Source organism: Euprymna scolopes, chromosome 29 (assembly GCF_053919585.1).
Source record: "Euprymna scolopes isolate OS-2025 chromosome 29, ASM5391958v1, whole genome shotgun sequence".
Lineage (NCBI taxonomy): Eukaryota > Metazoa > Mollusca > Cephalopoda > Sepiida > Sepiolidae > Euprymna > Euprymna scolopes.
In genome coordinates, this window is record NC_136510.1 from 86,286,954 (window position 1) to 86,300,368 (window position 13,415).

At 29.7% G+C, this 13,415-nt stretch overlaps 1 protein-coding gene across 2 annotated transcripts in view; it reads right to left on the reverse strand.

The window, feature by feature from the left end:
- Positions 1-13,415, reverse strand: part of LOC145252771 (THO complex subunit 7 homolog) — a 285,927-nt gene that overhangs the window by 97,611 nt on the left and 174,901 nt on the right. For both annotated transcript variants that reach the window (XM_080112684.1, XM_080112685.1), the window contains exon 2: positions 2,813-2,933. In XM_080112684.1, coding sequence (XP_079968810.1) covers positions 2,813-2,933 — 121 coding nt within the window. The remainder of the gene's footprint in view (positions 1-2,812; positions 2,934-13,415) is intronic.

Here is a 13,415-nt window from a genome sequence, read left to right on the forward strand (position 1 = left end):
AAAACCAGAAAGCTGCGATCACAATAAGTCATGTTTAAGTAATCAACCTTTAATCTAGAAATCTGATCCATTCCTTGGTGACTTTCACTTCAGCTATTTGTTCAATAGCCTAGAAACCTTCAAAAACACTTTATGTTCATTCTTAAGAAGCACTATAATGGAATATGCTCCGACGAACTCATACCACTGGTGCTCCCGTAACATGAATATATATCTAATATATAAAAGGCTATATGTCTGTCTGTCTGTCTCCATATTTTCAAATTCTATCTCCTCCAAAAATAAAACTCGCAGAGCAGCGCTAGGGGACTCAAATGATTGGATTTTTTACGGACCGTTCTTTTATGGGTTTTTAGCCGGTTAAAATAGTTCTTAAGGGGGTCAAAAATGGGTCAAAATTGAAAAAATCGTTATACATTTTGTATATTCATCTTCGTTCATTTTAAAATTTTACTCAGTTCATATGTGTGTCACGTTGGTACAGTGGTAACATTACCAGCTTTGAATGCTACAGTTTCAGTTTCAATTCTAGCTGATAGCACCCAAATATATATTTTTTTTAACTTTTAGAATCATAACTATAATAATATAAACAAAATCTAGACAATCATATTTAAGCATATTTTTCTACATATACATATGTGATACTACAGACAAACCCCTATCAAGAGTTGGGAGTGGAGAAGAATAGGGGAAAGAAGTATACCAAAAGCCAATAGGAAATAAGTTTATCAAAGGTATAGGAAAAGGGTTGGTGGAAAAACAATAGATAGGAAGTTGTTCACCAAGGAAGACAAAAGAAAGTTGAAATAGTATTATTAACCAAGTCGAGGCGGTTATTTTAGAACAAAATACTGAACAATGGATTGTTAGTGTGTGGACGGGTTTAAAGAGTGGCCGCAAATTTTGCAACCATATTTTACGACAGTTGGGAGCGTTTTGTAACAGTTGATGATTGTTTATTTTTTTTATTGCATTTTCACCCCAAACAAGGCACAGTGCCACTTTGATGTAGGAGGTTACTATCTAGGACATAATTTGTAGGAGTACTATGTAGGGAGTTAAGCAGCAAGATGTCTGTTTACATTAGACTTCAACTTCTGCATGTCAGTACAGTTGGGGAAGCAGGAAATCGGAAAGTAATTCCAAAGTCTAGGGGCCCTAGGGAAGAAACTATTAGATTAGAAGGCTTTCTTATATCTAGGGATTTCTACTGTGTAGGGGTGGGGTTTTGCTGCTTGTCAGGTTTGTCGGAGGTATTTACGTTGAGGAGGCACAAGGGGGTGCAGTTCGTGGCAGCAGCTACCATTAAAGTACTTGTAAAACAGGCAGAGGGATGCAACATTTCATTGATGGAACAGCAGTTGAAGCCTAGCTGATAGTGTGGGACCTAGGTTGGTAACTCTCTTTTGAAACATATCTAAGGAGAGACTAGTAGCAGACCATACCAAATGTGGCAACAATACTCTATACATGGGCAAATGGTGGCCTTGTAAAGGTACAGGATGCTCTCAGGCATAAGTAACTTTTTAGCACAGTAGAGGGAGCCCACCTTCTTTGCAGCAGCCTTGACAATGCACTCAATATATCTGTTCCAACTGATGTTCCCTGTGAATATTAAGCTGAGGAGATTGAACGAAGTACTTTCAGATAATGTATCATTAGCCATGGCTATTAGTGGTTAAGAAAGTTTCTTGTTGTTATTAAAGGAAAGGAGCTTAGTCTTGGCAGCATTGAATGTGACTATCCATTTTTGTCCCCATTCCACCACAGACTGGAGGTCTTCCTCTAAGAGTTCCACCATTGCCTTGGATATGTGTTCATTTGTTTTCCTCTCATGTCTGTTATAGAGCATGGTGTCGTCAGGTTAGGAGTGACCAGTGACAACAGTCGCGAGTTAGGCACAGAAGGCAGATCATGGCTTGGACCAGGTTGGGAGATCACAATGAACTGACAGCAACTCACGAACACAGCCTCGACAGTAGATATAGATGTGGACCATGGCATTTAGAGAGTAGTTTCCCACAATGGTGTCACACACGCACCCAAAGTGCAACAAATATTTACAATAAGTGTCACAGTCTGTGTTTTCTTTTGTTTTTGTTGTTTTATGTTCTTTATGTGAACTGATGCGCAACCCATCAAAAGTTGCCAATGTGAGAAACAATGATACAGTCATAAACAGATAAAATCTATGGCACACAACGTTGGGGTTGGCAATCGTTATCGAATGGGGTAACACAGTTTTAGACATACACGCATTTATCCTAGGCGGGTTGAACCGACTTCCTCCAAAGGAAGAAGTTTCGTGAGAATATCAAATTCACAAGTTGTGCCCAGTCACTTGTATACCCCAGGTGGGAGAGATGATGACATTAGGTTTTGGCAGTTCTTGCATGGAGTTGTCAATGTCCTCTTACATACAGCATTTGATATTCTTAAAATGGTTATCCACTGATACTGAGCAGGCTCAACATTGTTTAACTTTGGTGGTCTAACGTAATTATTACGTATGTTATGACATAAGTACTCCCCCACCAACCCGACAAACAGCAAAATCCCACACTTTCAGTGTAGAAGTCCCAGGATGCTGGAGAGTCTCCTGCTCTGAAAATTTCTTCCTTCAGACTGCTAGACTTTGGAATTCCCTTCTCTGTAACCGGCTCCCTTGACTGTACTAACATGCGGAAGTTTCATTGTAATATGAATAGACATCTTGTTGCTCAACTCCCTACTTACAGTGTCTGTATTAATAGATGGATTTGTTCATCATATAACATTGAATAAAAAGAAAGAAAGACGGGTGACTTACCTTTCGTCATCGTTGTCGGGCATGTTGCACCACCGAACCAACATCCGTAGAAGACTGTTGATACGTTTATCATCATTGCCTCCATCACCATCAATCAACAGACGACGCCTGATAATGTCATCTGCAAAGAAAGAAACACTGATGAGTACATGTATAAACAAGAACAAATTAATGCAAGAATTAAAAAAAACAAAAATATTACATTTGTCTTTCTAAATATTACATTTGTCTTTCTGAATATTGCATTTGTCTTTCTGAATATTACATTTGTCTTTCTGAATATTGCATTTGTCTTTCTGAATATTGCGTTTGTCTTTCTAAATATTACATTTGTCTTTCTGAATATTACATTTGTCTTTCTAAATATTACATTTGTCTTTCTAAATATTACATTTGTCTTTCTAAATATTACATTTGTCTTTCTAAATATTACATTTGTCATTCTAAATATTACATTTGTCTTTCTGAATATTACATTTCTCTTTCTAAATATTACATTTCTCTTTCTAAATATTGCATTTGTCTTTCTAAATATTACATTTGTCTTTCTAAATATTACATTTGTCTTTCTAAATATTACATTTGTCTTTCTAAATATTACATTTGTCTTTCTAAATATTACATTTGTCTTTCTAAATATTACATTTGTCTTTCTAAATATTACATTTGTCTTTCTGAATATTACATTTCTCTTTCTAAATATTACATTTCTCTTTCTAAATATTGCATTTGTCTTTCTGAATATTACATTTGTCTTTCTGAATATTGCATTTGTCTTTCTAAATATTGCATTTGTCTTTCTGAATATTACATTTGTCTTTCTGAATATTACATTTCTCTTTCTAAATATTGCATTTGTCTTTCTGAATATTACATTTGTCTTTCTGAATATTACATTTCTCTTTCTAAATATTACATTTGTCTTTCTGAATATTACATTTGTCTTTCTGAATATTGCATTTCTCTTTCTAAATATTGCATTTGTCTTTCTGAATATTACATTTCTCTTTCTAAATATTACATTTCTCTTTCTGAATATTACATTTGTCTTTCTGAATATTACATTTCTCTTTCTAAATATTACATTTGTCTTTCTGAATATTACATTTCTCTTTCTAAATATTACATTTCTCTTTCTAAATATTACATTTGTCTTTCTGAATATTACATTTGTCTTTCTAAATATTACATTTGTCTTTCTAAATATTACATTTCTCTTTCTAAATATTACATTTGTCTTTCTGAATATTACATTTCTCTTTCTAAATATTACATTTGTCTTTCTGAATATTACATTTGTCTTTCTAAATATTACATTTGTCTTTCTAAATATTACATTTCTCTTTCTAAATATTACATTTGTCTTTCTAAATATTACATTTCTCTTTCTAAATATTACATTTGTCTTTCTGAATATTACATTTGTCTTTCTGAATATTACATTTCTCTTTCTAAATATTACATTTGTCTTTCTAAATATTGCATTTGTCTTTCTAAATATTACATTTGTCTTTCTAAATATTACATTTCTCTTTCTGAATATTACATTTGTCTTTCTGAATATTACATTTCTCTTTCTAAATATTACATTTCTCTTTCTGAATATTACATTTGTCTTTCTGAATATTGCATTTCTCTTTCTAAATATTGCATTTGTCTTTCTGAATATTACATTTCTCTTTCTAAATATTACATTTCTCTTTCTAAATATTACATTTGTCTTTCTGAATATTACATTTGTCTTTCTGAATATTGCATTTGTCTTTCTGAATATTACATTTGTCTTTCTAAATATTGCATTTGTCTTTCTAAATATTGCATTTGTCTTTCTAAATATTGCATTTGTCTTTCTGAATATTACATTTGTCTTTCTGAATATTACATTTGTCTTTCTAAATATTGCATTTGTCTTTCTGAATATTACATTTGTCTTTCTAAATATTACATTTGTCTTTCTAAATATTACATTTGTCTTTCTGAATATTACATTTGTCTTTCTGAATATTACATTTCTCTTTCTAAATATTACATTTGTCTTTCTGAATATTACATTTCTCTTTCTAAATATTACATTTGTCTTTCTAAATATTACATTTCTCTTTCTAAATATTACATTTGTCTTTCTAAATATTACATTTGTCTTTCTGAATATTACATTTGTCTTTCTAAATATTACATTTGTCTTTCTGAATATTACATTTGTCTTTCTGAATATTACATTTCTCTTTCTAAATATTACATTTGTCTTTCTGAATATTACATTTGTCTTTCTGAATATTACATTTGTCTTTCTAAATATTGCATTTGTCTTTCTGAATATTACATTTGTCTTTCTAAATATTACATTTGTCTTTCTAAATATTACATTTGTCTTTCTGAATATTACATTTGTCTTTCTGAATATTACATTTCTCTTTCTAAATATTACATTTGTCTTTCTGAATATTACATTTGTCTTTCTAAATATTACATTTGTCTTTCTAAATATTACATTTCTCTTTCTAAATATTACATTTGTCTTTCTGAATATTACATTTCTCTTTCTAAATATTACATTTGTCTTTCTAAATATTACATTTCTCTTTCTAAATATTACATTTGTCTTTCTAAATATTACATTTGTCTTTCTGAATATTACATTTGTCTTTCTGAATATTACATTTCTCTTTCTAAATATTACATTTGTCTTTCTGAATATTACATTTGTCTTTCTGAATATTACATTTGTCTTTCTAAATATTGCATTTGTCTTTCTAAATATTACATTTGTCTTTCTGAATATTACATTTGTCTTTCTAAATATTACATTTGTCTTTCTAAATATTACATTTCTCTTTCTAAATATTACATTTGTCTTTCTAAATATTACATTTCTCTTTCTAAATATTACATTTGTCTTTCTGAATATTACATTTGTCTTTCTGAATATTACATTTCTCTTTCTAAATATTACATTTGTCTTTCTGAATATTACATTTCTCTTTCTAAATATTACATTTGTCTTTCTGAATATTACATTTGTCTTTCTAAATATTACATTTGTCTTTCTGAATATTACATTTCTCTTTCTAAATATTACATTTGTCTTTCTAAATATTACATTTCTCTTTCTAAATATTACATTTCTCTTTCTAAATATTACATTTGTCTTTCTAAATATTACATTTGTCTTTCTGAATATTACATTTGTCTTTCTGAATATTACATTTCTCTTTCTAAATATTACATTTGTCTTTCTGAATATTACATTTCTCTTTCTAAATATTACATTTGTCTTTCTGAATATTACATTTGTCTTTCTGAATATTACATTTCTCTTTCTAAATATTACATTTCTTTTTCTAAATATTACATTTGTCTTTCTAAATATTACATTTGTCTTTCTGAATATTACATTTCTCTTTCTAAATATTACATTTCTCTTTCTAAATATTACATTTCTCTTTCTAAATATTACATTTGTCTTTCTAAATATTACATTTGTCTTTCTGAATATTACATTTGTCTTTCTGAATATTACATTTCTCTTTCTAAATATTGCATTTGTCTTTCTGAATATTACATTTCTCTTTCTAAATATTACATTTCTCTTTCTAAATACTACATTTGTCTTTCTAAATATTACATTTGTCTTTCTGAATATTACATTTCTCTTTCTAAATATTACATTTCTCTTTCTAAATATTGCATTTGTCTTTCTAAATATTACATTTGTCTTTCTAAATATTACATTTGTCTTTCTAAATATTACATTTGTCTTTCTAAATATTACATTTGTCTTTCTAAATATTACATTTGTCTTTCTAAATATTACATTTCTCTTTCTAAATATTACATTTGTCTTTCTGAATATTACATTTCTCTTTCTAAATATTACATTTGTCTTTCTGAATATTACATTTGTCTTTCTGAATATTACATTTCTCTTTCTAAATATTGCATTTGTCTTTCTGAATATTACATTTCTCTTTCTAAATATTACATTTCTCTTTCTAAATATTACATTTGTCTTTCTGAATATTACATTTGTCTTTCTGAATATTGCATTTGTCTTTCTGAATATTACATTTGTCTTTCTAAATATTGCATTTGTCTTTCTAAATATTGCATTTGTCTTTCTAAATATTGCATTTGTCTTTCTGAATATTACATTTGTCTTTCTGAATATTACATTTGTCTTTCTAAATATTACATTTGTCTTTCTAAATATTACATTTCTCTTTCTAAATATTACATTTGTCTTTCTGAATATTACATTTCTCTTTCTAAATACTACATTTGTCTTTCTAAATATTACATTTGTCTTTCTGAATATTACATTTCTCTTTCTAAATATTACATTTCTCTTTCTAAATATTGCATTTGTCTTTCTAAATATTACATTTGTCTTTCTAAATATTACATTTGTCTTTCTAAATATTACATTTGTCTTTCTAAATATTACATTTGTCTTTCTAAATATTACATTTGTCTTTCTAAATATTACAGTTGTCTTTCTGAATATTACATTTCTATTTCTAAATATTACATTTCTCTTTCTAAATATTGCATTTCTCTTTCTAAATATTGCATTTGTCTTTCTAAATATTACATTTGTCTTTCTAAATATTACATTTGTCTTTCTAAATATTACATTTGTCTTTCTAAATATTACATTTCTCTTTCTGAATATTACATTTCTCTTTCTAAATATTACATTTCTCTTTCTAAATATTACATTTCTCTTTCTAAATATTGCATTTGTCTTTCTGAATATTACATTTCTCTTTCTAAATATTACATTTGTCTTTCTGAATATTACATTTGTCTTTCTAAATATTACATTTCTCTTTCTGAATATTACATTTCTCTTTCTAAATATTACATTTCTCTTTCTAAATATTACATTTCTCTTTCTAAATATTGCATTTGTCTTTCTGAATATTACATTTCTCTTTCTAAATATTACATTTGTCTTTCTAAATATTACATTTGTCTTTCTAAATATTACATTTCTCTTTCTGAATATTACATTTCTCTTTCTAAATATTACATTTCTCTTTCTAAATATTACATTTCTCTTTCTAAATATTGCATTTGTCTTTCTGAATATTACATTTCTCTTTCTAAATATTACATTTGTCTTTCTGAATATTACATTTGTCTTTCTGAATATTGCATTTCTCTTTCTAAATATTGCATTTGTCTTTCTGAATATTACATTTCTCTTTCTGAATATTACATTTCTCTTTCTAAATATTACATTTCTCTTTCTAAATATTACATTTGTCTTTCTGAATATTACATTTGTCTTTCTGAATATTGCATTTCTCTTTCTAAATATTACATTTGTCTTTCTAAATATTACATTTGTCTTTCTAAATATTACATTTCTCTTTCTAAATATTGCATTTCTCTTTCTAAATATTGCATTTGTCTTTCTAAATATTACATTTGTCTTTCTAAATATTACATTTGTCTTTCTAAATATTACATTTGTCTTTCTAAATATTACATTTGTCTTTCTGAATATTACATTTCTCTTTCTAAATATTACATTTCTCTTTCTAAATATTACATTTCTCTTTCTAAATATTGCATTTGTCTTTCTGAATATTACATTTCTCTTTCTAAATATTACATTTGTCTTTCTGAATATTACATTTCTCTTTCTAAATATTACATTTCTCTTTCTAAATATTACATTTGTCTTTCTGAATATTACATTTCTCTTTCTAAATATTGCATTTGTCTTTCTAAATATTACATTTGTCTTTCTGAATATTACATTTGTCTTTCTAAATATTACATTTGTCTTTCTAAATATTACATTTGTCTTTCTGGTGAATTCTAAATCATTGCAATTATTTTTAGTGTTTAAATCTTGTGCTGTTGAAGAATAAATGCATATAATTGGATTCCTTTATTGTTAATACTTCTAACCCCTTCCTTCATTATTAATAGATCTAAGATTGCACTTTATTGCTGGTGCCTCCAATCCCTTTCTTCATTATAGATAGACAACGCTGGACACCCAGGCTAGTCTGAGTGTTTGGAGGTGTATGTTGAGCCAAAAAAAAAAAAAAAAAAAAAGTGGTGGTAGTAGGCAGGTAGGCTCAAACCTGTACCGCATAGGAGGAAAAGAATGTAAAAAAAACAAAAAAACATGATGTCTTTGCTGTTGCGTCCATCGCCAAACGGAAAGTGACGAATGTTTAAATTAAGGCTACTTAATCGAAAAGAGGGGATGAGTTTCGAAAATATCGGCGAAAAAAGCAACCACTCCCTGTAGAAAAGTGTCCAGTTGAGGGTTAAGGAATTAATGTTTTTAGCCAATTTTTCGATATCCGAACTTTAAAACAATACGGATCTCGTAAAAATCTGTTGCCTCTATCAAAAGTTTTAGGCAGACATACAAACATACATACATTTACACAGACAGGTGAGATTTGTATTATAGATGCCACTCTCTAATTTATTGTTGATATCTCCAACCTCTAAAATCTAACCCTCCACTTTATTGTACCTCCAACCGTTTTAGGTATTATCATGACTTCACTTTATCTTTTATGTTATCAATTTCTTTATGATGTTTTTGATTTCAACTTGTTTATCTTTTTAGATTTCTTAGACCAACCTAGTCTCCTTATTTATGTCTCATTTACACTCATTTATGAGGTCTCTCATTCACACTCGCTCATTTATGAGGTCTCTCATTCACACTCGCTCATTTATGAGGTCTCTCATTCACACTCGCTCATTTATGAGGTCTCTCATTCACACTCGCTCATTTATGAGGTCTCTCATTCACACTCGCTCATTTATGAGGTCTCTCATTCACACTCGCTCATTTATGAGGTCTCTCATTCACACTCGCTCATTTATGAGGTCTCTCATTCACACTCGCTCATTTATGAGGTCTCTCATTCACACTCACTCATTTATGATGTCTGTCATTCACACTCACTCATTTATGATGTCTCTTATTCCTCCTAATTTATTTATAAAGCTTCTCATTATTACTACTTTATTTATGCAACATATTTCCTGTCTATAAACGTCCAGCACGAAAGCAGAACCAACAATATCATTGGACAATCTTTGAATTGAACAAATACTACATACTGAAATATTTATTAGCACAAAATATAAAAAAAATCTACATTTTTAATATTTGAACAAATTAGACACAAGGCAAAAGTTTGGGAGAACAAGAGCTGTTGGTTATCCTTTGTCACAATGACTAAAAAATACTTAACAAGAATCATCACTATAATGCCACATTTACTCCAGGGGTCGGCCTACTTTAAAATTTACAAAATCGTAAAAAAAAAAATTATATTAAAAATAAATAAATATGTCTATATACAATTATTTCATTGGCAAGAATCATGGAGTGGGGAAAAGACAAATACTAAAAAATTTGGTTAGTAAGACTTTCCCAACACTTTCTAAATAATAGACCATATTTTTCTGGTTTGTTTTGAACTGAAAACAAACGGGTTGAACAGAAAACTTGATCCTAGTCTGAAGATCAAGAAAGTGTATTTTAATGTGAGTTTCACATTTGTCCACAACAACATTATCAGATGAAATTTCACGAATATTTATTCATTTTTTTGCATTGAGTCTTCTGCAATCAAGTGATCCCATCTTTATCAAAAAATGGCGGTGGTGTGATAATGTAGATAGGAACATGAAATTGTCCAAGTGTATTATTATAGAGATAATAATAATTTTATATGGTGTCTCAAGTTGGTAAATAGATGAAAATTGGATATTTGCCAAAAGAATCTGTCAAAGTTGCCTTATGATTCAGAACGCACAAGTCAGCAAGTGGAAGAGTTCAGCTTTGAATTCTTTCTTGTATGAATTCTGCTATCATCTTTGCAAATCTCTGGTTTTAAGTAGAAAATATCAAGCGCCAACGACATTTGTAGAAAAAAAAAAAAAAAAGCACCACCACGAAAAACAACACTCCTTTCTTCCCTCGTCTCGCCCTCTCCCTTTTTGCTTTCCTCAAAGAAGAATCGCTGTTGGAATTCGAAAAGACAGCAACGCTTCTAATAATGGACAAGTGAAGAATGTTAAAAATTTAGAAGGATTTTGAGTTCATCTATGTGAAGTAGCGGGCCAAGAAAAATTACTTTTAGCTGATATAATTCCAAGGATAATCAACATTATACCTGTGAATGGAGAGGTGGGTTGGATAGGAATGAAAAATGAAGAAAAAAGTTTGAATAAGCATGTGTGTGTGGGGGGGGGACAATATCAAAGACAGAAGAGAAAGAAGCAAAAAAAAAAAAAAAAAATGAAAAAACTGAGACGAAAATAAAAAAAAGAAAAGTTAGGATAAAGAAATTAAAAAAAAGGAAAACAAGAAAAGTGAAGAGAAAAAGAAAATTGGGTGAAGGAAAAAAAAAAAGAAAAGACAAAAGAAAAATTAAAAAGGGAAAAAGAAAAAAGACAATCAGAACAAAAGAAAATATATAAAAGTCAATATTTGTTCGTCTGTTATAGAAATCGATATGTTAACAATCACTAAGTTTTAATTAGGGTTAAATTTTCAAGGAATTTTTTTTTTTTTTTACAAAGGAGTCACCACTTATCAAGGCCCAGAGCCCACTCGAGGATACAGGTTAATAAGTGTACAGTGGTTGATAGGACAATGACGTAGTAATTGTTAGTAGTGGAAATTTGGTAAATTAGATTACTTAAGGGGAACGGCTCATCAAGAACTTGTTTACGTTGGACTTGAAGACAACCATATTATAGTCAGCTGGAAAGCAGGCAAATGGAAGAGAGCTCCACAGGCGTGCAGTTCTAAGAAGAAAGCTTTGTTCATGGAATCTACGTTTAGGATTAGGCACGGATAAAGAGTGGGGGAAATTATTGATAGTGTTTTCAGCTAGACGAGTGTTTCTCGTGAAAGTTTGGTGATGGAGGACGATAGATTGACGATCAGATGAATAACGATAAAGCAGAAACAGGCTTGCAATATCTCTTCTGTGAGAAAAAGGTTGCAGCGAAGAGAAAAGGTCATCCCCCACTAGGCTACGAAATCTATTTTGAACTCTTCCTTCAATCTCATATTGGATTGGTAGGGGCAATTATCGGTTAGAGCCATGAAATATATTAGAACGTAAACAAAACAAAATTCATGTTTTAAAATAAATTTTCCATGTTTCATGAAGCAAAAAGAAAAAAATATCCAAGTGAAGAATGTATTTTTAAAAAAAATTGAAACATTTAAATCGTTTTTGTTGGTATTTTTAAGATTAAAAATTTAAATGAAAAGGAATTTGTTGTGAAGGAACATAACTGGCTATACACCGGTTACAAACTGTATATATATATTGGACTGTTTGGCAGACAGCGGCAGACAAGCAGTCGCAGTAAGACGGATAGTCTTACGTGTTGATTATCAGACTTTCTTCCCCATACTTGTTACTATGTACTTCTATTTACCTTAGGCGAGCAGCCTTACGTTTCTGTATTATAAATAAACCCCATTACACATACCACTCGGTGTAACTCACGTTTGTCTTTATTTCCTAAGTATTTAGGAATATAACAATGGCGACGAAAGGATGTTCTTTCTCTTAACAGAGATAAATTACCGTACCAAGGACTGTGTACAATGCAAGGATTTTTTGTTTTACGAAAAAAACAAACTACACAAGGATTTTTGACCACGTGCGTCAATGAATTTAAAAATTTTTCCTACCTAAAGTAGCGAAAAGTACGGATTTTTCTTCGTAAAGAACTCACAAGAAATTATAGAAACATGTTCAAGGTAAAGTGGAATTTATATTTATTTTGACAAGTAAAAAAAAAAAAAAAAAAAAAATGGTCGCAAGTTGAATTCGAAACTACACTAAAGGATTACGAGTTTCGAAAGAAAAAATATAAATACAACGACTATTGTACCATTTTATGCCACGTTGGAACGGCAGCCATATATTTTTTTTTTTTTGGAAAATTAATTGTTTGTTATTGCCTTTATATAAATAATTGGAACTATTTGTCGTGGGAAGTAAGAAATATTTTGTGTATGAACTTACGTTGTTGAAAAAAAAAAAAAAAAAAAAAAAAAAAAATTATTTTACAAAGCCTGTTGAATTACTATGGATGAACTTTGTTGAAACGTGTTGTGTCTGCATATTGCTACTAATTTACGATATACGTAAATTTACGATTTTTCTTTGGAATTATTGTGTAGAATTCGAAAAGACATTTTTGTACTAGAAGCTAACATGGAACAATTAGCAGAGTTAACTAAGGCTCTAGCCCTTAGCATCCAGGAACAGACAAAAATGACTCAACAATTTTTAGCGCAACAACAACAACAACAACAAATTCAACAACAACAGCTACAGCAACAGCTGCAACAACAACAAGAAAGAACACAAAAAACTTTAGAGGCACAACAAGAACAAACAAACATACTACAACGACAAATGTCGACACAGCAAAAGAATTTAGAAAAGCTAATTCTAACGTCGACCGGGAAGAAGACTAATTTTTCTGCCGAGGGTATTTCAAATTCACTAACGGAATTTCGTTACTCCCCGGATACTGGTGTTACTTTCCCTGCATACTACAGAAGATACGAAACAATTTT